The sequence below is a fragment of the Schistocerca americana genome, chromosome 1 (assembly GCF_021461395.2).
Source record: "Schistocerca americana isolate TAMUIC-IGC-003095 chromosome 1, iqSchAmer2.1, whole genome shotgun sequence".
NCBI classification, from domain to species: Eukaryota; Metazoa; Arthropoda; class Insecta; order Orthoptera; family Acrididae; genus Schistocerca; species Schistocerca americana.
Genome location: NC_060119.1, coordinates 139,779,886 through 139,806,853, shown reverse-complemented (window position 1 = coordinate 139,806,853; position 26,968 = coordinate 139,779,886). Strand labels below are relative to the sequence as shown.

At 38.3% G+C, this 26,968-nt stretch overlaps 1 protein-coding gene across 1 annotated transcript in view; it reads right to left on the bottom strand.

Annotated features, from left to right (window-relative positions):
• The window catches only part of LOC124607387 (baculoviral IAP repeat-containing protein 6), a 315,981-nt gene that overhangs the window by 29,900 nt on the left and 259,113 nt on the right, over positions 1 to 26,968 (bottom strand). Inside the window, exons 52-59 of the mRNA XM_047139740.1 lie at positions 26,072 to 26,323; positions 25,647 to 25,862; positions 22,741 to 22,958; positions 16,332 to 16,548; positions 16,022 to 16,236; positions 11,151 to 11,348; positions 5,529 to 5,766; positions 1,269 to 1,455 (exon numbers count right to left, since the gene is read on the bottom strand). Of these exons, the coding sequence (XP_046995696.1) occupies positions 1,269 to 1,455; positions 5,529 to 5,766; positions 11,151 to 11,348; positions 16,022 to 16,236; positions 16,332 to 16,548; positions 22,741 to 22,958; positions 25,647 to 25,862; positions 26,072 to 26,323 (1,741 nt within the window). The remainder of the gene's footprint in view (positions 1 to 1,268; positions 1,456 to 5,528; positions 5,767 to 11,150; positions 11,349 to 16,021; positions 16,237 to 16,331; positions 16,549 to 22,740; positions 22,959 to 25,646; positions 25,863 to 26,071; positions 26,324 to 26,968) is intronic.

Sequence of the window (26,968 nt, the reverse complement as noted above, 5' to 3'; positions counted from 1 at the left end):
ACTTTCATACAGTCCTGAGAGAAGTTTACAGTGTCTCCTAATATTACAGTATTTGTAGTGTCCTAGTTGGGTCAAGCAAAGGATGTCTCCCCTTGTTCCTGCCATATACAAGGACATCTATACTATATGGAGAGGGAAGTGGGTGCAACTCTAATTACCCTTGCAAGAAACTTCTCTCGATTTCACAGACAAGTTTCAGTTGTTTCATAGCAGCATCCACAGAGAAATATTTGACTTCAACTGTTCATAAAGATATGTTTAACTGAATAAAACTAAAAGGTATTATCATATTAATCCTGAATATCACAGATTGTGCACCAAAATATGTAAGGTTGAGAAGCCAGTAACCAGTAAAACCAGAAATAAAGTGAATATTATAAATATTATATATAAATCTTAATGGAAGCAGTGATTGTAATAGCATTAAGAACGACTATAATTGAACGACACAATGTTTATTACCTTTGTCAACAGTAGCATAATAAGCAAATGTTGAAAATGTTGGCAAAAATGTGGAAGGTATTAGGAATTCCCTTATAAGACCGAAATTTATAAGAACACTATCTTCACAGGGACCATTACATTTTACACAGAATATATAACTGACTTCACTCCTTTACATTGATCTGTGTTACCCGAGCACAGGCATTACATGAAAATAATGGTTTATCCAATATGAACTATAATAATTCATGCTTTGTGGAACATTGACACTATCAATATTTTTGAGATTTTAGCAATGCAATCACAGCTTTAATTGGAAAGAAGATAATTTAAAAATAAATGGTACATAGGTGTTACCACTGAATAAACTTCAACTGTCACATAACTAAATGGGAAAACAAAAAATGACCAACATCAAACTACAGCACCTGTATTATAAAGGAAGCTAAGATCTATGACAGCCCACCAGTCTTTGTCAATAGTTGTTAAATGTGTCAATAAAATGTTGTGCAGTACAAAGCAACACACCTGAAAAATTATTCTTTCAATAACAGTTCAATCTACAGTCTTAAGAGCATTAAGTTGGTTATAGTTTCCCACATTTGACAAACAATAAATTATTCGCTACTTACAAGATAGGAAAGGAATCATTGCACAATAGATCTTAAAAACAAAAGAACCACTATTACTTCATCAATCATACATAAATAGATGCCACTAATTTCTTCCACATTTGTAAACTTGCTTTTTTTCCATGTACGGCAAATGTTTTATTTAGTAGCTCATTCACAAATTAATGATAAAATAAGAGAGCAGTTACTAACTTCAGACGAGAGGCATATGTGTCGACACAAGTACGCATCTTGGTAAGGAGGCAAACGACAGAGAGGTCATCATGTTGTCCGCCATCATGCGGCAGCAGCAGTGTCACCAGCTGAGGGCTCAGGGCCATGGCACGCAGAAGCTGTAGCACTGCACGGTACAACGGAATATGTCGCGCCATGTCCAACACTGAAACATATTAAAAACCATTTATAGGTAGCTGAACATCAGCAACAATAACAATGCTCAATCCCAACACTATCACAAAAAATACCTATACAATTTGTCATACGATGCACATAATCCACACACACCAAGTTCGATAACTCTTCACTCATTACCACAAGGATATTGGAATTTTAATAACATAACCAACACAGCAGAAGAAATTTTCCTTGATGGTTTCCACACCAACGCCCTAGCAATGTATTTGGCAGAACCAGATACTTACTCACTCGCAAAGTAAAGGGAGGGGGCACTGATGCATTACTTCATAAAATTCTTGTTTCACACAACTGTGTCAAGGTATGAATAATAAAAATGTTCTCGGATTGAAAGTCCAATTACTTGGTGGGGGTGTCTCCTTACACTGTTCTGTATGGAGATTTAAATATTTACTGTTGCGTAACTAGGGCCCTAATATTTGCCTTTTCATGTACATTTTGCCATTGGGAAAAGGAAGATAGTAGCTTAAGCTGCATCAACATGTATGCCACCCCCCCCCCCCCCCCCCTTCCAGTCGCACGCATGCACGCACGCCCGCAGACAGAAAGAGAGAGAGAGAGAGAGAGAGAGAGAGAGAGAGAGAGAGAGAGAGAGAGAGATATGTGCTTGGATGACTCAGCTGATAGAGTATTGCTGCAAAAAGCTGAAATATAAGATGATGTAAATATAATGAAAAATCAACAATTTCTCAGTAGTCATACTAAACCAATGAGTACTACACTTCACAGCCCCTCCTCCTGTATCAACTCTGTACCAGGTGTCTCAAAAAGAATATTGAAGTTTTAAGGCTTTGTAGCATTTATTACATGCAACTTACAGTTATAAATAATACAGCAACTGAAAGAGGAACTCAAACAGTTTTGTTCATATATATCTGTGTGCACGTACTATTTCCTATATCTTCTGTTAAAAGGGGCTAAGCATACAGATGGACACAAGTGAACAGAAACCTTTTTGTGTTTTACAGTTTACAAGGACTGAATCTGATGTTACAATGCAATGTGGAAATGCCATTACACACAATGTGCACATCTTAGGGTCAGCAAATCCCCATGAGATGGTAAGCTGCAACTGGATTGGTCTCCATGTTCATCCAGTCTGACACTATATAATGTTTACCTTTGGGGGTTTCATAAAGTATCACGCATATGTGCCTCTGCTACCAGCTGGTCTACCAGACTTCAGAAACACTGAATGAAGTAGTTTCTGCATCAATTACACCAGACACACTGATCAAGGTTTGAGAAGACCTTGCTTACTGACTCAATGTTTACCTTGTACAGAGAAACTGTTTTAGTTACTCTTTCATTTGATATATTATTTATAACTGTAAGTTAACTCTTATAGTGCCAGATACGATCTAATTGGATTGCGTGGTACGTGTGAAGAGTGCCAGGTACGATCTAATCATACTGCCATTTTTGCGCACTTTTCTTTCAAACTAAGGCACAGATCGTGGTTTATCGATGTCGTGAAGACAAATGAAGGTCGAAAGATAGTCGTCAAGTACTTCGTTTTGATTGTCGATGCCAATAATTGATATTTTCAAGTTCCAAACACAAGGTTGTTTTTTATTCGTTTTGAAGGTAATATGGCACCGCCAAGCAAGAAGTCTCATTTGAATGTGATGTATACCGCAGAAAGTAGTGAAAGTGAGAACGATTTTACAGGTTTTTCAGACAGTGGATCAATTTGCTGAAATAGGAAGTGTGGAGTTGGACAATCCTGCTCCTAATCACTTCACGTTTTTGGAACTACCAGGCCCCAAACATGTACCAATAAATGCTGCGCCAATTGATTTTATTAACTTTGGGTATCCTACTTCAGTACCAGAAATGAGGCCTTTTGTGGCAGTTAATACTAAATATGGGACTCATAAAGAAATCGACAATTTTTAGTTACTGGTACACAGACGAAAATATGGGAACTCCACGGTTTTCCCAAAATTTTTCCACTTGACAGACAATACAAAATTACACGCTCCTGGGCATCCAGTGTAGGACCCCACTGCAAGGTTTGATATTATGCTGAACATTGCCAATAATGTGTTTCATCACCATTATATGCCTCATCAACAGCTGAGTGTTGACGAAAGTCTTGTTGGCTGTAAAACTCATTCTCAATTCCTCCAGTATCTCCCTAATAAACATCACCACAGACGGGATGTAATGTTCTGGATGCTATACGATTCTGTGGTGAACTAGTGCCTTGGATTTTATGTGTACCGTGGAGCAAGATGTGAAGCTGACAAAGTGGAGATAAAAGAGCACTGATTAGGCCATGTAGTTATTACAAAATTATTTGCTCTTGGTAATTACATGAAGAAGGGGTACCACATTTTCTGTGACATTTTTTCACGTCAATTCCAGTAGTGGAAAAACTGTATTCCATGGGGGCCTTCCTCACTGGCACAATACAGAGGAATAGAAAATTTCTCCCACCTAATCTTCTTTCCAAATTTAACATTGGGCAGGTCAATTTCTTTAGAAAGGTCTTTGTGCTTCTCTGGGGCTTCAAGGAAAAGAAGTCACAGAAAAATCCAGTTCTGTTGATCAGTTCCTCCTCTACTACAACAGTGTCAGAGAGAAGTATTTTCAAACGACAACCTTTGAAGAAATGAAGAAACTTGATGTCATATTTCTGGATGAGAGGAAGACTGTGAAATTATGGAAGAAAGTAGTTTGCAGCATAACTGGCAGAATGTTTCTTTATAAAGAAAATCTACCTTTGTCCGAGAAACCACTCGCATGAAACTTTCCTGGCAGATCATTCTGAACCACTAACATGCCTGAAATTCAACAGCAAAATCATCTGTACATTGTCCAAGGAGTGATTCAAGATACAAAACTTAGCACCCCCCACAGTGCATGGTGTAGATATACTACCGGGAAAGAAGGAGTGAGCCTGTGTTGTGTGCTCTACAAAAGATACAAAGCGACGATCAAGAACAATGTGAGTACTCTGTAAGAAGGGATTACATCCCAAATGTGTTGGTCAACATTTGTGTGTCAATAAATGATCCTAAAACTTAATTGGTACTATGTTATTTTCTGTTGGAACTAGTGACAAAATTATAGATGTTTTGCCCATTTTTCACATCAGTTTTTTCAGGGTGCATTGTTTTCTAAAATATGTGACAGAAACACACAAACAAATATTATATCGTTCAGAATACAATGTAGAGTGATAATATGAACACAAATTTTAAGTTCAATTACGTTACATGAGGCTAAATATGAATTAAAACCAAAGTTTTAATTTTTTCTGTAAAAAAACTCTAATACAAATATTGTTTTCTTTAGAAGTATGAGGCTTAATAGTATACTCTGCTCATATTCCTGTAGCTGAAGGTACTAGCTATAAAAGAAAAAAAAATTAAGGTCCTGTGCCAAACGGTTCAGAATGTATGGTAAGTTTAACAAACTTCTGCAATTCACTACAAAATCTCCTGGCACTTTTCAGCTGGTACCTTGAAAACTGCATGGCACCAAAAGGGTTAATGTAATAAATCTAGAAAGCCTTAAAACCCTGATATTCATTTCAAAACACTATGTACTCAAAAGCACTATGCACTTGGGCCATCATTTTGTTTTGTACTTGTTTACAAATGTGGCACATTTCATTGTGTTTCAATATTGGACAAATTATTGAAGCCACACAATTACATTTGCTTACACACATTGCTCTTGACTTTTTTGTTGGTGTATTAAAGTAGACCGTTTATAGTGCACAGTTATTTTCCAAAATGAGAAATATACTTCTGAGTATGAAGTCTTTATTGCTCTCCTTCCCAACATGATGTTTAGTAGTACTTTTGTGCTGTCATTCATATATTGTTAATAACAGGACATTTACACTTACAGAACTTCATACTTCTATAATATCTGAAATAAGAGAATTTATATCTTCAGCAAAACTTATGTGACATCTATCTACTATAAAAATAAAAACAGTAATCAAATAAAACAACAGATAAAGGTCCAAGAGAAAAAGAAATTTGTCACAGCAAATAATTAGTCATAGGTTATAACTGTAACCTGAGTCATTCCTCAGATACGCAGAGACTGCTGGCAAGAGACAAGACTGCTTGAGGAGGTCGTAGAACACCCGAGGTAGTTGTGGCTGTTCCTTTGTACCCCCAATTCTGCCATCACCTTGGTCCTCATCTTCATCTTCATCATCATCGTCATCATCATCATCATCATCATCGTCATCATCTTTATTGGATAAGGATGTTGTAGCTTGACCACCAGGATTGATATAACTTGAGAAGACCTGTTTGAAAGATAAGATTTAAATAAACCAAAAAATGTAGTGCAATATCAGAATGGCATTGCTCATGAAGTAACTAAAATATACTACCATGTCTAGTTGCAAAACTGATTTATAAAAAATCTATTTAAGCAAATTAGCAAATTATAAAATAATAAGTTTCATGTCAATTATTTTTAATTTAAAACAGAAGCAAGTTGACTGCAGATTGCCATCAAATTATCTCCTATCTGACTGAAATTTTGCACAGATGTCCCTTAGAGACCAAAACTATGCTGGGCAAAATTTCAGCTCAAAATATAAAAAGTTCTTTCTTTGACAGGGCTTTGAGAAAAGGGATGCAAAATGTCTTGCAATCTCGGTGACAGTTTTGGCCAAATTTATAATGAATTACAACTGAAAATATGACAAATAATGCAAGAGAGATCTTTAATCTATGCACAACTTTCTGTACTCAACACAACATTAAAATTTCAGTGCTATGTCATTTACCATTTTAAAGAGAGCACACAATCTTCTGTGCCAATTTGTAGCTAGCAGAGAGAGAGAGAGAGAGAGAGAGAGAGAGAGAGAGAGAGACCCGACATTTCACATCAGAAATCAGATATGAAACAGTCTCCAACTTCCACCTACCCACAAATTGCTAGAAATTGTTTGTGAAAAAATTCTGAGTCCACTGAGGTGGGTAATGGACACTGTAAATGAGGTATTTGCAGACCTTCTGGAACCACATTCAGTGACGTTCACCCAAAAACAGAAATTTTCACTTTGCCCTCACAACTGAAACTAAGCTGCCCTGCTTCAACATGACTTAAAGGACTAGTCAGTTTATATATAGTAAACTGCTCACCACAAAACCAACAGTACGCCTGCCTTGAGCAGAAGTGGAAAAATATGTGGCATCTTTTGCATTAATCAGGGTGAATATGTGGATAAGAAAAAAAAAATTTCTCAGATTTTTCTTGGATTACCCGGTTACAAATACACTTTCTCATGTGAAAATAAACTTTTTCCTGGATGAAAGTACATTTTTCCCATGTTAAGTGGCGATATACTATCCCTCAGGGCTGTAAAATTTATCAATCATTTGAATGCTGAAGGATTTATACACCAGCACAGAACTTTCTGGCACTTTAGGAAATGCATCCCAGTAAAAAGCCCGCATTTTGTAAAGATCTTTGATGTGCAGCAACACACACACTGTATATTGTTTCTTATTACAAAAGTGTAAACACTAATTCCAATAATTACCATTACACCATGGTGGCTTCTGAAGCACTGAAAGTAAGAATGCAACACTCTTTTTTCATCCATTCATGTGATCTCACTGATGACCACAGATATTCAGAGCATATGAAACGTATGTAGTCAGCCAATAGCAGCATCACTGCTAAGTAGCTCTAACACAAATAGAAAATGTTAATGATTTAAAATCACCAGATAGCAGAGATGCTGACTCACAGATAGGCACAACAAAAAGTGTCAACCAGGTAAGCTTTCAGCCAAAAAGATGTTCATCAGAAATAGATGACACTGACACACACACACACACACACACACACACACACACACCTATTTCACGTAAAAGGAAATAAACTCTGAAAGCAATGCTTCTAAAAACAACCATTCACAGTATTTTCTCATGAGCTGTTACAAATGTTGTGACATTACATCCATCGAAATTAGGCCCAGGAGAAAGATAGGGGTGTGTGTGTGTGTGTGTGTGTGTGTGTGTGTGTGTGTGTGTGTGTGTGTGTGTGGTCTATTTCTGATGAACACCTTTTGTGCCAAAAGCTGACTTGGTGTCAGTCTTTGTGTTATGCCTATCTGCGACTCAGCATCTCCGCTATACATACGGTGACTAGCAGCTATTCTTTTCATAACACTATCATGTTCCTTCCTGGATTTTCCAGTGTTTAATTCTTTTTAAATTAATATACATATAGTATAGCCAATGAAAAGCTAAGATTTCACATATCATACCGATTATCAACAATTTCTGCTGTTTTTACCGAGGGTGTTGTTAGGCAGAATCCCAAGAGCACCAGCTTAAATTGCAGCAGCTGAATATTTCTCATAAGCATAATTATAAATTTCATTGCTCTGTACTGGACATTTTGGTGGGTTACCTGGCTGAATACGTGTTCTGTCGAGCACTTTGACTTTTCCCGTTGAAAACAGCCAGTTACTTTCATGGCAAACCACCCCCCCTCCCCCCTTTTTTTTTTTTGAAAGATCACTATACTTTTTGCCATTATTATTGCAAAATATGTAATCTCAAATAAATACGAAAAACTAACCATGAAATTCAGTCTTTCATAAATGGCTGGTCTTCTGGGCCCAAAATTTTTCTAAGTGGTTGATCCGCATTGTTTAGTTTTGAATGTGAATCTAATGCTCCAAGATTTAAGGAATTCTTCACACATTCTCATATCTAACATAAATCATCTTGCATAAAAGGAAATAAACTCTGAAAGCAATGCTTCTAAAAACAATCATTCGCAATATTTTCTCATGACCTGTTTAAAAGGTAAACATTCCTTGAAATGAGGTCCAGAAGAAAGATGCATTGAAAGCAGTTTGTTGTTCCGAAGTAGTGCATAGTCTGACACATTTTGCTGTCAGCAGATGTTTGTGTGTGCCCTGTGTTACGTTGTTGTGCATTTTCTTTGCAACTTAAGTTTTACTTTGGTGTTATTCTCTTGTTTATGATTTATTGCTGCAGTACTATTCTGCAGTAACAGACTAAAGTAAAATATTTGATTATAATATCAGTTCTTACCAATTAAAATTACAAAAATTTAACTGAAAAGTAAAATAATGAAAAATTACTGGAATTATAAGACATTCCCAAGCTTTTCACGGATTTATCTTGGAAGAAAAAAATTCCCAAGTTTCTCCTGGATTTCCTGGGGTGTGTACACCCTGACTAACTTATGATAGCGACAAAAGCACGGTTCTTAGTCAAATTTGGAGGAGGGGGGGGGGGGGGGGGGGGAATCCCTGAGAATTATAGGTATGATAAGGGAGATGGTCTCAGGAAGCTCCTGATAAATTAATGCTAAGTAGGGGAGGGAGGGGGCCAGTAAACCACAATATTGACTTTTCTTTCCTGTCAGCTGAGCAACATACCAGCCATTAGCGGTAGTTTAAATGCAGTTTTTAAACATCAATAACTTATATGAAATAATAATCATATTATTAACACACTTTGAAATATTAAGTATTATAAAATTTTTGATTTATAAAACTCAATGTTTTGAAGAATGCTGAAGATTAGATGGGTAGATCACATAACTAATGAGGAAGTATTGAATAGGATTGGGGAGAAGAGAAGTTTGTGGCACAACTTGACCAGAAGAAGGGATCGGTTGGTAGGACATGTTCTGAGGCATCAAGGGATCACCAATTTAGTATTAGAGTGCAGCGTGGAGGGTAAAAATCGTAGAGGGAGACCAAGAGATGAATATACTAAGCAGATTCAGAAGGATGTAGGTTGCAGTAAGTACTGGGAGATGAAGAAGCTTGCACAGGATAGAGTAGCATGGAGAGCTGCATCAAACCAGTCTCAGGACTGAAGACCACAACAGCAACAACAACAACAACAACAAAACTCAATGAAATTAAATTTCGGTTCTATGTTAAAAATGCATAATTCCTTGAGATTTTATGAGATTCTTGAAATTCACTTATTTTTTCAGGTAAAATGTAATTCCCTGAAAATTTAATGGCTCACTGCTGCTCTGCACTTCTTACATCCAACAAAACCTGTTCACTAGTGCTAAAATAAATTATTTAATTTTATTTATTCTTCATGATTACAGTCTATTATCTGGAAAACTAAAATACGCCACACAAATCAGATTTTCTTGGATAGTAATAAATTACGTGTTAACTATCTAGTTCTGATAATTTTTTTCAAGAAAGAAAAAACTATAACTGCTTCTACTACTACTACAAATCTACAATGAAACCCTTAACCATTTACCCAACTACTAATACTACTAGAAGAACTACAGTATTTGTTCTCCATTCATTTATTTTAGTGCATATAACTTGTAGATGGTTGTTTCTGCTACTGGAATCCACCCTGATACTACCCATCAGAAGTCACTGTCTGCTGGATTTCCTGGGCACAGGGCAGCACGTCAGCAGCATTTTCCCCCAACAGCACATAGTTCCACCCACCATCAGTTACGTCTTAAAGTCCACACTTCCACGATCACTTGCACCAACGCAACATAGATTCTTGCGACAGTATTTCATTCGGTGGTCACTGGCATCTGTTATCTTTTCTCCACCTGCAGAGTATGTTGTCTAGCCTGGTCAGCAGCATGCTGACTTATGGATGAATGCCTCGTGAAGTCTTCCTTATTCTGCCTGGATACTACGGCTGCAGTATGGTCCAAGATGCACCAGTTTGACTCCCTCCTTAGTGCTGCTTTGGGATCCAACATCCTTAATACCTGATGTCCATTACCCACTGCATTGTCGTAGAGTGTGCAGTCCCACAATGTGTGTTCTGGTGAGCCTACACTACTGCAGGCATCGTTATCATTCATCTGTCTGCTGATTTTGTGTAGGTATGTGGCATAAGGGCCATGGCCAGTGACATTACGTATCAATCCCCTCGGTGGGTTAAGAAATCTCATTTTTTTATCTCTTCTTGATATTAAGGAGAAATTCATATGTTCTAGTGCTTGTGCCCGAAATGCCCCATTCATTTTACCACAGTTGTAAAATGTGATCTTTTATTGCCTTTTTCGAATTGGCCTCAATTCCAAGCATCCTTCATACTTCCATTTGATTGCCTTTCTTTAACCAGTAAAATGCTGCCCTTTTCTTAATTTCCAAGTCCAGCAAGCATACTCCTAGAATTACTAACAAAGCATCATTTGGGGTAGTGCAGTATGCGCTCGTTAATCCTAAAAACACAGCTAAAATTAACTGCCAGATGTTTTTCTTTAATCCCAGAAATACGTCCACAATGAAACTTTCACTCACCTGAAGAGTGAAACTTCCAGCCACATTAAATCTTTGTCCCAAATACAAACACAGAACATTGCATTCCAGGGAAATGCTCTTATTGATTAAGCAAGAGTAGTTTCTGGGTTTGTGTGCTGGTTTGGCACACAATTTTAATCAGACATTAAGTTCCAACTCAATCGTCATTCAGTGAGAGAGACAGAGAGAGAATGAATTATAAATGTATAACATTCTACATACTAATAAACCATACTTTATGAAAACAATAGCAAACAGGAAGCTTTCAGCATTAATATAAAAAGAAAAGTAATTTGTTTCGTACTGAACAACAGAGAAAATGAATACAAAATGCTCAGTAGCCATTTTTGTTTACCCCCCTCCCCCATGCACAATTTATTTACCTGCAGTAACACAGTGACATGTTCCTCTTCGCTCCGCTGGCGCAGGAGAGCTTGTTCAACATTCCATGACTGTGCAGTGCTACCTGTTCCAAACCCTGTTCCCTTTGCCCAATACAAGTGAGATTTGTCATCAGACTTCCCTCCACGAACATGGGTTTCACCACCAGTTGCTGAAGCTTTTGTTGCTGCTAACACCAACTACAAAAAGATAACAATACAGCAGTAGAAAAATGTTCATTAATTTAAATTAATAAGTGCAAATATGAAATCAATCAAAAGGCAATTACACTGTGACAAGGCAGTGTGGACCAAAATACTCATTACTATCTCTAAACAGACTTTGAAATTTTGTCAGTGGTTTTCAGGTTCACCCCGTATATGTAATACTCCTAAGACACTTGAGTTCATACCACAACAGGAGTGTGCTGTATATTAACTACAAAATGTTCCTTCTACTACATGCATAGTAAAATTTCACAATGAACGATGGAGACATAAGAATGTTGTCAGCTGTTATGAACTGGTGAATGGAGGCCAAGTCTTGCACTATCAAGCAATTGGGATGAGTTTGTGTGATTGCAAAGGTGAAAAGATCACATGGAAAGAGAGAACAGAAAAAACTGCACTGTCTCCCTATCACAAAAGATAACTGATTAACATATTTACAAACTGAACACTACCAGGCTTACAAGAGAAAATTATTCCAGGAGTGCTAGTCCCACAAGGTATGCAGCAGAAATTTTGTTAAGTATCTGTGCAATATACTTTCTTTCAGAAGTGTTAGTCCCATAAGTTATACAGAACTTCTGTGAAGTTTTGAAAGGTAGGAAAGCTATACTAGCAGAAGTAAAGCTATGAGGGCAGGTCACACTTGCAAGCCTGTCAGTGGAGCACTTCCCTGTGAAAGACAGAGGTCTTGGGTTCATTTCCTAGTTTGGAACAGAGCTTTAATTGGCCAAGATGCCTCAGCGTCATTTTTGTATGAAAGGAGAGACTGTTACTGTAGGGCTCCTCGAGACAGTTACTGTACGACTTCTCCAGAAGGTGAAGGATCTCACATTTATGTCAGAAGAGGAACACAGTTTAAACTGAGACACAAACCCTGCACAGCCACTGAAGACAACAATTTGAGATAGCTGCTAATGAATTAAAAAGGCTAACAAGTCCAAATCATCTTGTGTGGGTACTGATCATGTAGTGGTAGCATGAATACCTTTTTCAATAAACTGACCAAAATTAAACACAAGTCTCAACAATAAAATCAGTATAATTTTTTTATGGAGACAAACACACATAAAGAGTTACAGATGAACTGAATAGCATCCTCAAACACCTTTCGCTGTTTGCAGTGCAACAAGGGTAACAAAAGATCTTGTGGCCACATATATGGGTAAGAAAAAGTGTGATGTAGCTGCAAGCAGACTGGAGAAAAATTTATTTGTGTAAAGAATACAGGCAACAACTATTATTTATTTTTTTGTGAGTAACAAAAATATTTATTCCAAATATTATTTATTTGCATGAATAAAAGCAGTCATTATTACCTGTGAATAACTAGTGATACAAATAATATATAAATTAAAAATCCAGAGACATTTTTTGCTACGGTTGTCATTTATTAAACAAATGTACTTTTTGTTGTTTTCAAATTAGTTTTCAGACCAACTCTCTCTTGGCATAACATGCTCTCCACATGCAAAGAAGAGAATGGTGTGTTATACCTACCAACATCACCTTTACTTCAGGACACCAATACAGGACTTTCAAATCATGATCTTCTTCATTTAAAAATGAGATTCAATTTTGCTCCATCTTTCGGCAAATAACTCTGCTGTGATCCCACATTAGCTACACCTCCCAAATTGCATTCAAAGATGAAAAAAATAAATTTTCTTTTTCCGTCATACATCACTTGAAACTCTTGAGCTGATTTCTTCAACATTTCTTTGGCTATTATATGTCTTGGTCACGGACAGCAATAATGACAAACTATTTGTTTTTATTGTGTGTAAAACACTGCTGGAACAGTTGCAGTTGGTATAGAAAGGAAAAAGTAACCTAATCATATCTATATACTCAAGCCTACTGTATCTTCCAAAATTTTTCAATGTCAAAGTTCTGTGTAACTGCATAGATTCTCATTGAATTGATAAACTATTCCCTTTTCTATTGGAAAACCTACTCAGAGCTAGCCATGAAACACTTTCAAGCGAATGTCCAGCAGCATTAAGTAAATTTTTATGAGACTTTAGATTTAAAGTTAAGTCGTTAGCAATCATGAGTTCTTACTTTGTACTGAGTGAGGTGGCACAGTGGTTAACAAACTGGACTCGCATTCAGGAGGACGATGGTTCAATCCCATGTCCGACCATCCTGATTTAGGCTTTCCGTGATTTTCTTAAATCCCTCCAGGCAAATGCCGGGATGGTTCCTTTGAAAGGGCATGGCTGACTTACTTCCTCACCCTTCCCTAATCCGATGACACTGATGACCTCGCTGTCTGGTCTCCTCCCCCAAACAAACCAACCCTCTTACTTTTTTCACTCTTTTCATAACAATACAAACCAAAATAAAATGCATAATTATATCAATGGGATACTCATATCAGAGAGTGTTAGCTATCTTGATACAATGCAGGAAGGTATTTTAGATTGAGAGTTTCTGTCAGCAAAGTACTTTGCATGCTAACAGGGGTGGGGAAAAGTATATGCAAGTGCAGAGTTAGATGACTTGGGCTGCATCAGTAGTGTAACTGCTAAGCCTGTCTGCATATGAAGTATTGTTATATTACACATGTTATGGTGTGAAGCAAGTAATGCTGTGCTTAATCTACAGGTTGCTTTACCAGGCGTTGTTCTATTGGAGGTGGTATGCCCTTGCCTTCCTCTGATCTGTGAACCAACTTATTTAGCATGTTACAGGCGGGTTTATAGTTCTAAATGTACTCTGAAACAGTGTGTAACTTGATTTGGCATTCTTCTCATTGTTAAGAGGTGAAAACAGTGACAAGTAACAGAAAAAAATCATAGACCCGATGGGGTTAAACCCCAGACTGTTATCTTTGTATTCTGGAACTCAACCCACTGAGTCACTGATACAGACTCTTCTCAAAACCATTAAAACTTGTTATTCATTATTTAAGTTACAAGTAATAAACAGCAAATAATTATCTGTATTTGCAGAGAGGAATCCTTTTATTTGCAAATAACTTATTCGTGAATAAATTTGTTTGAACAATATACTTATTTGAATAATTATTTAGATAAATGTTTATTCAAATAATTCCCATCTCTAGCTGTAAATGAGCAATGAAACCCCCTCTCACCAAAACACACACACACACACACACACACACACACACACACACACACACACACACACACACAGCACAAGAACTAAAGCTCAGCTGGGGTGAGGAGAGGGGTTATGATGACTGGATTGGATGGGACGAGAAAGGGAGAGGGGAAGGGGGAGAAGTGGTAGATAGCAAATTTTCCACAAGATTTCGGGATTGCAGCCGGATCTCATCAACTTCTTTCCACGATATTTCGGCTGACAACCTTACAGCCATGGTTGTAAGGTTGTCAGCCGAAATATCGTGGGAAGAAGTCGATGAGATCCGGCTGCAATCCCGAAATCTTGTGGAATATTCGATACACCGGGAAAATTTCAAGAGTCACAGATAGCAAATTGGTTGGCTCGTTGGAGGAGAGGGGCAGCAAGGGAACACCTTGGCACAGGAAAGAGTCATCGTCTGTGGCACACAATTCGCTAGAAAATAGATTGAAGGGGGAAAATAGAACAGAGGAAGGTGGATACTGTGAGAGAGGAGAGAGTGTTTGTCGAACGAGTGAAGTGGTGGACTGGGGGAGGGGTGGAAGTATGTGTTTTTGGAACTAGACATGGAGAGACTGAGGCCTGGATGATTGCGGGTCAAAGACTATGTTTGTATGCATGATTTCCACTTTTATAATTCAGAGAAACAGGTATTGAGGGGAGAATGAAGTCGAGCACATTGTGCTCTGCAGAGTGCACCCACCACCAGCTGGTCAACTCTGCTCTAGGCTACAATTAAGCAGGTGCTATCAAATTCAGACAGATGGTTGACTGGTAGCAATGGCCACATAAAAGACCGACAAGGCTGTTAGTGCTGTATTAGCTCTAAAGGAGGACATTGTTCGAAACCTTAGCAACATTTTCAATCTTTTTTTATGTGGCTACTGACCTCTCAATGCTTCATTTATATGGTGAGCAGTTACCTTTGCTCCTTCCATTATCTGTATCTCACCCAGGTCTGTAAAAGACTTAACTTTCAAAATGCAAGATTTTTCATGACAACTAGCCCATCAAAGTTGTAACGAAGTGCAGGTGCAAACTAATGTAAATGATGAATTTTCTGAGTTGTTAACATTATTTAAACTGAATTTTGAAAAGACACCATATGATGGTATCTGTTGTTAGATGTAGTGTAAGTGTAAGTGTAATTTGCATTTTTTTTCATTTCAGGGACACAATATATTGCCAACATGTGTTCTGGATCCTGTATGTTCCCAGGTTTACTAAATACTCGATGGTGTTTCAGTATTGCAGCCACCTGTCATCCACAAACGCACATAGTATTTCATCTTGACATCTGCCATATGTCTTAGCTGAACAGTCTAATGAGCAATATCGGCTGCAATCCCAGAACTTCGATCGGGAAGCGTGTGTTCTTTCTTCTTTGTTGTGACAAACTGACTCGCCTCACTAAGTACTGCAGCTTACATTCTCTCTCGGGCCCTGAACTTCTCTGTGATAAAATCAGGAGAAAGGCCACACAACAACAAGTTGTCACATTACAAAAAAGAAAAAAGAAAACATGAAACAGTTACCTCGTGCTGCACTCCTGGAAGCGTGATATCCTGTGACTGATGAGTGAAGATGGCAAGACATCCAAGTAGAAGATGGATTGCACCTATTTCTATTGTTGTTCGCCTTAACAGAGCACCACCAGTTGTTGTAAGTGGAGTGGAATCAAAAAGCTGCCGCAGCACTTGGAAAGGTAACGTATGCAAGTGGTTCGCTACTGGGGAACTAAAGATGTCACCTACACACACATAGACAATATGTCACTTCACATTCATATAGGAATTCCTTTTAAAATCATTCCCTTCCCCAGAACTTACAAATACAAAAACTAACCTCCTTCTCCATCATCGGTAACACCAAGAGCAAGTCGTAGCAAACACTGTGCTTTCTTCTTATCTTTTAGTAAGACCTCAGCATATCCCGGTAGCCGCAGGAAGAGACCGAAGGCTGCGAGTGAATGCGGGGGTACAGATGGTGGTGGCAAAGCAGTTGTTCGCCCTCCGGCTCCTCCTGGCGATGAACTGCCACCGGGCATGCTCTCATCAAGGTCCTGTACCACATGAACAAAAAATTCCCAATCAATACAAGAACTCATTTTCGACTTAGATGCTTCACAACATGAATAAAAACTAATTTTGCCACTCTTTTTAGAAACTGACGATGGCCACTAGCAATGCCAATTATTAGTTGTTAATTGACTTAAGCTCAATACTGTAACATCAGGGTGTTTAACAGAAAGGTTGAAAGAATAAGTGTGTATGTAAGAAAATTAAAATGTGGGGTTAATTTTCAATAAACTGTTTGTACAGTACACTAATACAGGTAATAAATGTGCAAGAGACTTTATGTTTCGACAATAAAGCACAAGACTATTTCTTTTGTTTCTTTTGCCTGTCCTCCCTGTTACGCTCATAAGTGAAGTTAACGACAAATACCTTACTCATGTGAGGTTCTTGTGCTTTATGTATTTAACATATTTTTATTTTTAAATATAAACTCTGTCTTTCACAACTCCAGTGCTGCTAAGGTAAACTGTTTTTGACAACTAGGTATGTTTGAGAAGACCATATGAAAAACGAAGTCTCCTCCTGATCTCAGGGAATCCAATACTTCCTCAAATAATAAAGACTATAGGACAGTCAGACAACAATATATGACCATCTTTAGGTCTGTTCTACACCAGGTACAAATGTGACAGTAGGTTTTGTACAGTAAAGCCAGTTGCAACTGCGTGTACAAAGTGGCCTATTTTACACCACATTTTAGTTCTATGTGACGATGCTTTGCTTAGTGTATTGATATGTTTCGACAATGCCATTATGGCTTTATAACATTATAAGATTAGGACATGGTGTAGAACAGATCTGAAGATGGTCATTACTGACTGAAACTGGTCATCGTCAAAGGAATTTATATTGTGATCAAACACTGGACGGGAGAGAGAGAGAGAGAGAGAGAGAGAGAGAGAGAGAGAGAGAGAGAGAGAGAGAGAGAGAAGGACAGTACCTGGATCACTGTTTATATTCGCGACTATGTCGCAGCTGGGGAACCTATGTAAAGATACAGCTGTTACTCTACTTTATTATTGCATACGCATAATTTACTGCTAACTCCTGACATATTATTGGTATTTTAAAGTTGTTATAAAGTGTTTTATTTGTTCTCTTCTAATAAAAAATGCAGAAAAGTGGTAAATATTTTTATGCCATATGATCTGTATTTTCAGTAACTTTCACTTTTAATTTTATGCAGAATATGTTGTTTCTACGGTATTGGTAAGCCTTTCATACTGATCAAAGTCTTAAGGATAAATGTTCATGCACATACACCTTCCTTAATTCAGTAAATTTTTCTATGAGTTCAGCATTACTGTTATTAAAGAAATATTTTAAGCACATTCATGCTGATAATGTCTGTTGCTAACAAAAGGTAGGTACCTATAAAAGATGAAATGTTTCTTCACTAAGGACATTGGTGTAAACTGTGATTTTTGCATGTTGTTCTTAGTCAAATATATTTTAAAATATGTTTTAGACAATATTGTATAACTATCAATATTAATAGTGCTGTAATTCTTGTAACTTCATCAACAACAGCTGGGGTCTGTTTATCACCTCATAGCCCCTGCCCCTAAAATCAAAATATTTTTATGCATCTCTAACATTTTTCTTTATATCCTCATCAAAACCAACTCCAACCAATGGTCCTGTGTTAGCGAAAATTTTTCATTTCAGTCTATCTTAAGTGCTTCCGGAGAAGAAATGTAGCCTCTTTCCTGCAAATTAGACAGACCTGTATGTTTTGACATTACTTTATTCTGCTGTAGACTCTTAAAAAGATAATAAAAACTTGTTTTCCTTTTCACATTACACCAAATGTCAGAATTAGTCCACCTAGCCATGCTAAACATTTTAACACTTAATGGAGCTTACTGCTATCTAAAGGTGGTCCACAAAATGAATGCTGGAATAGAGTAAAAGAAGTCATCCACACAGCTGCAAGTAATAATCAATGTAGAGTGAAGAGAGGCACAAAGAAGTGGTTTTCCGAATGTGAGGAAGCTGAAGTCAAGGTTATGAAGGAAATGGCTACAAGCAAATAAGAATCCTGAAATAGAACTTAATTATTGGCGGGCCCAAAAGAGGGTGAAAAATTAATCTTACTAGCAAAAAAACAACACCTAAAACAACAGAGTGAATCTATTGATGACTATCATCAAAACAACAACATTCAGAAAATGTATGGCACAGTCAACAATCTACAGGGTGTCCCACTCAAACCTCCCTGATTTCAAAGATCCAGGGAAAAAAACAGTAGATACAACAATGAAAAATGCACCACATTGTAGAGCATATCAAAGAATTTTTTTACCATCAATACACCTCTACATGTGAACCATTTGTAGCATGAATAATATTGAGTCTATATCAAATTTCTTGCCATGGTTCTTTGTAACATTTCCTCTGTTGTTGTTGTAATCGCATTAGTGATACCATGTCGCAACGTAGAACTATTGTCCAGTTTGGTCGCATACACACAGTCCTTCACGAATCTCCACATGAAGAAATCAAGCGGCATAATGTCAGATGAACGTGGTGGCCAGGCAATGGGTCCTCAGTATCCGATCCAACGATTGGGAAATTTCCTATCCAGGAACTTGCGAACAGCTGTTGACCAATGTGGCGGAGCTCCATCTTGTTGAAAAATGATGTTCTGTTGCAAGTCTTGTATCTGAGGTTACACAAACTACTCCAACATGTCCAGATACACTGACCCACTCACTGTTTGTTCCGCAAAGAAGAATGGTCCAACAACCTGTCATGCATTAGCCTGCACCAGACGTTTAGTTTAGGGCTATCATGAACATGTTGAATGGCAACGTGCAGATTTTACGAACCCTACATCCGAACATTATGCCAATTAACCCTTCCTGATAGATGAAAGGTTGGCTCATCTGAGTACAAACATCTTTCCAGGAAGCTGGCATCCATATCAATACGCTGCAGCATATCCGCAGCAAATTGTTGTCAGTGTGATTTGTCGTTCAGTGTCAGATGTTGCAGAATTTGCACTTTGTAAGCACACATACAAAGACGCTGGTGAACTACACGATGCAATGTTGACTGAGGTACATCAAGGTGCCTAGATGCTTGATGAATTGACATATATGGGCTTCTGAGAAATGTTTGTCTGATGTGCTCCACTGTCTCTTCTGAAACTCCGTAACGTGAACTGCCAGAATGTTTCAGAACACTTCCTGTTGCCAGAAACTTCTTATACCATTCCTAACTGTTTTCACATTGGGTGGATCACATTCATACACACGACGATAATTTCTTAGCACAGGAATCGACGATTTATTTCTGCAAAATACACAGCTGCTTGCGTGCTCTGCTGTGGAGTCGCCATTCTCACTTCGTGCGACCATGCTGCACTCTGGCGATGATACCTGGCACTACTGACGCATGAATATAAATTCTTTGAGATGCTCTACAATGTTGTGCATTTTGCACTGCCGTATCTACTGTGGTTTTTCTCTCCTGGGTCCTTGAAATTGGGGAGGTCTGAGTGGTGCAATGGATCTGGGAGATCTGTTATTTTTTTTACCGGATTTGTCGCTACCAAATTGTAAATGTTTTCTTATATTTTTTGTCAGAATTTTTTAAATTATAATTTGCCTTATTATATGTTCATTTACTTATATTTTTGTGAGTGAAAGCATATTGATTACTATTAGTAAATGTGTCGAAGGATAGCAAAGAGACTGATTACAAGTGGAAGCTTGTGTGTTGTGTAAAATGTCTTTGACGCTGGAGTCGTCTTTGACTATAGTCAGTCGGCAGTTAACTCTTGGTGTGTGTTGACGGTAGAACAATGTGCAAGTCGCCGTCATAAATAATTTTGAATTATGTTACTATTTTTTTTTATACAAACTATAAGAAGAAACTACATTCGAAGAAATGGTATTTGAAGCACCAAAAATGAGGCAAACACATTGAACCAGGTCATTTCTGCAGCCGACAAGGATGCATTGTGGAATCATACTTCCATTAGACAACTGAAGCCAAGACCAATTCCGCCTCGTAAACATCTAACGGAAAAGGTACTGTCACGAAATATGCCAAATTTAAGTAAATAAAAAAAAAGTGAGCATATTTCAACTTTGTGTATCAGCCGGGATAGCATACTTCAGTGGGACACCCTGTAAGGTGATGAAGGATAAGGACTGCAATGTGATTAGTGCACCATGCAAAATTTTATCAAGAAGCAAGGAATATTTTGACAGACTGGTGAATTGTTCTGATTCCAAATCACCAATTACAAACACCCACAGCAGCCCAAATAATGAGCAAATTCCAGAACCAATGAATGAATAGGCACATGGAGGTATCAAACACCTAAAACGTGGCAAGGCCACTGGGAGTGATGGAATTTCAGCCGAGATACTAAAATATGGAAGAAAAGCATCGCACAGATGTTAGTATCATCTGATGAAAGTAATCTGGAAAACAGAGACCATACCAACAGAATGGATAGAGTGAGTAATAGTCCTGTGATACAAAACATGAGACAATGAAGACTTCAGAAACTATGGGGGAATAGAATTAGCTAACAGCCTGTAAGACTTGTTTACTGCTAAACTGCTTGAATCCAAATGCAGAAAATATGTTTAGTAATTACCAAAAAAACGGTTTTCCCAGAAAATTATCCAGTACTGACAATATATTTGTTATCAGAACAATAAATGAAAAAGTATGGGAATTTAACAAAAAACACAGTACTTTTTCATTGATTTTGTCCATTCACAGGCAAAGGCTGCGGAATGTAATGACACCCTTGTGATTTCCAATTAAATTTGTAAATCTTTGGGAAATGTGTATGAATGAAAACATAAGAAGGTTTTTGATAAATAGAATAAAATCTTACTATTTTAAAAATAAAATTGAACTAAGAGAGGGAGATGCCCTGTCACTTCTTCTCTTTACTGTAGCTTGGAGATAGTTGTGAGGAAACTTCAACTAGTAACTGATGGGATACTCCAAAGAAATACAGTTACGTTTTTAGTGTGTGCAGATGATACAATGCTCACTGGAAAAATTTAAATAATGATGAGACAGTTATTAGTGGAGGTCGTCAAAGAGGCCTCTAAATTAGCCTAAAAGCAAATGACCAGAAAACAAAAGACATGACATTTCAAAGACGTTGAGATGAACAACATGATCAATTGCATCAAATAATCATGAAACATATTGAATGCACTGAACAGTTCAAATTTCTTAGTGCAATGACAGACAGACAAAATCGGAGACAAGTAGAAGTGGAAATGAGATTACAAAATGCTAATAGAGCCTCCTACTCCATACACAAACTTTTAGGATCCAAACAACTGATAAGGAAAGCTAAAATGAAGCAATGCATAACAACGATGGAAATTCCTGAACATATAATATGGAAAATAAAGGAATGGCAACTATTCACCTAGAGCTGACTGACGTGCGGTTCATAGAAACACGCAAAATCAAACAGAATTTATACTAACTTTCGAGCTCTTGCTTGTTTTGTAGTACAAGTATACACATTCACACACAGAGCAGCACAGACATCAAAATGCATACAGCCGTCACCCAAGAAAGCTTCAATCGGCAGGCCACCTGATGAGAATGAAAGAGGATCCTGGAGTACAAGGGTAAATGAAATCAAAACAATATGCAACAGGTTTGGTGCCACACAACATTTCCATTTCTACTGTCAGGAAACAGCGTAAGGTAGAAGCATTTGGTAGCAACAAGTGAGATTAGCATGGGTGTCTCCCTTAGAAGCAAGGGAGAAAGAAAGAAAAATGAACTATCTCAGCATAGATAAATACAACATTCAAAAAATGTTGATGGGAAGGTGTCTCACACACAGTGCACAATTCGCAGCATAGGATGGCATATGCTGTCAAACGCATTTGATGGGTTATTTAACAAACAAAATGTAGGATATCACAGACCATCACAGATAATAGTGATCATACTATCTTCTGGGTTTGATGAAATCAACATTAAAAAAATATTTAATTCACAGTTGGATAAAATAAATACATGGAGAAACCCAACATCTATAATGATTAATTAGTTTAACAGAATCTTTTGTAACTATATATACAAGCCAATTTATACTTGCTATCAAGTTCATAACTGCTTATTCATAAAAAATCATCATATAAATGGCATAACAAAGTATTAGTCATAATTTTTACCTCATAGATGTCATCCACTTTGACCCACTCAGCATCTATTTGGTCTGGCGTTGAAGCTGGAACTTTGTCTGGGGCAGCATACCGCAAAGTGTCTGGATAGACAAGTGGAAGGTGCTGTGCTAGTAGGGCAAGTCCCCCCATCTCAGTAAACACCTGCAATGGAGTAGCCAGCCCAGGCAGTTGCAACAGACGTTCTGTCTCTGCTTCCACTGTATTACCTGGAAAAGAATAAAATAGTTTTAACATTAATTGTATATGTGCCCTAGAAACAGAAACCCATAAAAAACACTGACTATATATAAACACTTGATTTATAAGTGATTTAATTCATTATTTCAGAGCATCAGTGCAAGACTGTGTCACAAATTTATTTAATCTGTAATGATGGCAGCAATGCACAGCACAATACGCCGACTGTCTCAGCAGGATATTCATTAATTCTTCTGCCAATCTGTGCTTCCACCACTAAGTCAGCCAGGAGAAACGGTTCCATCTCATTTCCTTTGTAGGAGAACTCTTCATCAAGCAAGAAGTTTTACAGGGCTCTGACTTCCACTGATATCAAGCCCGTAATGTCCGCAAATGTGATGTTCGACATAGCATTAAATTTTGATGACACTACTAGTCTCACGTTTTCCACCTTTAGTTTGCAGCACTGTTAGATTACAAGTGCAAAACAATACTTCTTAACAATACAAATGGAGAACCTGTTCTATATGTCTCCCTACCACATCTCCAATCATTCATGCCATACGTGTCTCCACACTCTTCATTAACTTACACAATTTTATTTTCTTAGTATTTTTAATTATCTTCAGATTCTTGCAAGTTTCACATTCTGACAAGAAAACTACGGTATGAAAGTCATTCATTGGCAAGCTAATAACTTTTCACCTTACCCCTTGCATATTTTCTGGAAGTGAGGAAAGCAGATTGCATTGTGGTAATGACAAGGCGTAGATCAGTTTATGCAAGGCTACACGGGGTCTGAACAGAGACAGAGAAATTCAAACACATATATCACACCATTCTTTAAGGACCATGTAACATTAAGGACACTATGTCTCCAACCAACTGCCTGGAGTGCAACTGCGTTACTATTTTGAGGATATTTTGCTATGTTGTTATACATAATTTCTATATGAAGTGTGGTGGAGTTGGATAGCAGGGTAGGGATGGGTGAAGATGCTGTGCTGCCTTTATGAACATGTAGAGATGTGAAAGGGACAGAACAGGGCTGCTAGCTGCAGTGTTAGGAAGCTGTGCTGGAGTGTGCGAGGGGGAAGGGGGACGAGAGAAGTAGAGAAGAGGAAAGGATTTGTAGGTCCATTGGCAGGATAGAATGCATGTGTATAGTGTAGCGAGAGCACAGAAGGGGATATGCAGGTGGAGGGCAGGGACTGGGGAAGGTTCAGGTCGGAGGGGGGGGGGGGGGGGGGGGGGGGGAGTTATGGAAACAATGATATGTTGTAGGGGTAGTTCCCATCTGCACAATTCAGAAAAGCTGGCGATGGTAGGAAGAATCCAGATGGCATGGGCTGTGAAGTAGTCATTAAAGTCAAGCACATCATGTTGGATGGCATGTTCAACAACTGGGTATATACACTACCCAATCATTTGTTTGAAGACCAAGTACCTTTGGCTTGCATGGTCCCACAGAACTTAAGAAATAAAGAATAACCAAATTTCATACACTGGTTGATGGACATGCTCCAAACACAATGCGCTTCAATTTAATGGCTGCTTCACAGTCTGTGCCATTCTTCACATCAACACTGGCTTTTCCAAACTATGCAGGTGGTAACTCTCCAGATACAAATCCTTTGTTCCCATAAGCCCTTAGCCACAACCTTTGCTATTCCTTGTCCTCCAGCCATCTGTCTCCTTTCCTACTCTCACCACAATATTACCAACATGGATTTTATTCTGCCAATGCCGCTAAAAGTCCTTTCCTCTCTTTCACTTCACTTCCTTCTACCTCCCCTCCGCCCCCCCCCCCCCTTCTGCATATATCCATAGGCAGCACTGGCACCTTCCCCCACCTCTACCCTGCTGTCCCTCCCCCTCCCTGCCCCATACCGCCTCCTCACCTCCACAATCAACCCAAGTAGATTGCTGCTCGCGTCAGACGCAGTCTGGCCCCAGCACCAAGAGGTAGCGGCCAAATGTGTACGAGTTGTGCTTGTGTGAACGTGTACGTATCTTGTACTTTGGAAGGACGACTTGGGCTGAAAGCTTAAATATTTTAGCCGTCTTTCTCATTGTGCCAATCTGCAATTCAATGCCACCTGTAAGTGGTAAATAGCCTTCTATTATTTCTATTTATTCTATTGTTCAACAAAAATTACCAATTTTTGAAAATATAACTGGATAAATAAAAGGAGAAACACATACCTGTATAAAAGTTTTGGAAATGTGCAAGCTTTTGGGGCTAGTGGCTCCTTCTTCTAGCTGAATAGCAAGGAAAAGGAATGAATATAAAGGACTTGTGAGGTTTGGGAAATGGGGAGTGTCACAGAAATGTCACCCAAAACTCTGGGCCAGGACAGCCTTACCAGACCTACTCACCTCATCCATTAAGTCTCCACTGAGCCATGTTTCTGTGTGACTTTTCCCTAACTCTGATCATTTACTAAATCTCACCAGTCCTTTCCTCCATCCCTCTTCCTTTCCTTTCAACCCTTCTGCCAGGAGGAGCAGCCACTGGCTCCAGAGGCTTGCACATTTCCGTAATACATATGTGTTTACTCCCGCTGTCACTTGGTGAGTAGATTTTTTTTTTTTAATCTTTCCTCACTGTGCCCCCCCCCCCCCCCCCCCCCCCCAACACACACACACACACACACACACACACACACACACACACACACACACACACACACAACAACACACACACAATATCATACCTTTTGCATTTTTCTCTGTAGTCTTCGGAAAGTGATGAAGTTTGAGTTTAAGGCATGGTGTGCTAAGTGAGTCACCATTCTCAAGCACAAGTGTGAGCAACTGAGAAACCTGCAGCTGCGATGGCAGTGGGACTCCCGGGCATGCCTCGTGCTCCAGGAACTTTTGTGGCTGTACAGGAGACACGGAGGTTGTCTGGGAGGATACCTGTGATGAGTCTGGAAGGAAGAAAGCACACAATATTAGGCTCAGAACTTTAATCTAAGTAACCGAAACTGGTAAAACATATAGTAGTGCAAATATTTCCCATACATCTAGATTAACTTTATTATTGAACATAAAAAATACATACTTGGACATGAAATGCTGGTGTTTACATTCCACTTCACCAACACCATACTACAAACTACACAAGATCTTGGCTTACCTGCTAAACTTGATGATCTCGATTTCTTGCCAGATATGCTGCGTGTTGCAGCAGCAACAGTGTTCCTTGCGTCTTTTGTTCTTTTGTCCTTGGCAGAGACGCCAGCTTGTACAGACAGTTGATCAACCATATAGATACCTAATTCCCAAAGCTCTTTCTTCGAACCAATAAGACCTCCTGAAACTGGTGTTGCAGTTCCCCCACTCTCTGGTGATTTTCCTTCATTTACAACGGGTAACAGGCTCCCTGCAACTAAAGGTTAGGAATTTTAATCAAAACATACTGCAAAGATATACCATTTTCTGTAGTACACTTTACGTACAGCTGATAAAACAAACAAAATGTAATTTGGAAATGAGCAGCACATTCTTAGTAACTGTGTTACACTGACTAATAATTTTAAAACAAAATTAGAACTGGAAACTTGTTATCTTTTTGTGATACAGTAAAACTTGCTCAAATCGGCACGCATGTAATTCGGAAATCTACCCAAACCGTACAAGTATTTCAGTCCCGATGCGTTCAGTGCACTTTAATATGCTGATTTTTTGTATAAAGCTGAACATGCCTAACACGGATACTGAAAGCAAATCTTAGAACATACTTAATAATTCATTGTATAACGTGGAAAACAGCCTATACAGTACTAACGTATTACAGTTCATTAGTTATTCGCGACTCTACAAGGACGTTACTTTTAACACCTCTGTTAAGTGGCGTAAAACCAAGAAAAGAGGTACAACACATCTCAGTGCTGCTGGTGTGGACCTAAAACTGTGACGCTCTGTGTAACAATGAATAAGTTGCGCTCAGTGTCAGTACAGTACATCAAAAGAATAGGTTCATTTGTTGGCACTCTGTTTGTCAGCTTTCTCATTTTCCTCATTAATGATGCAC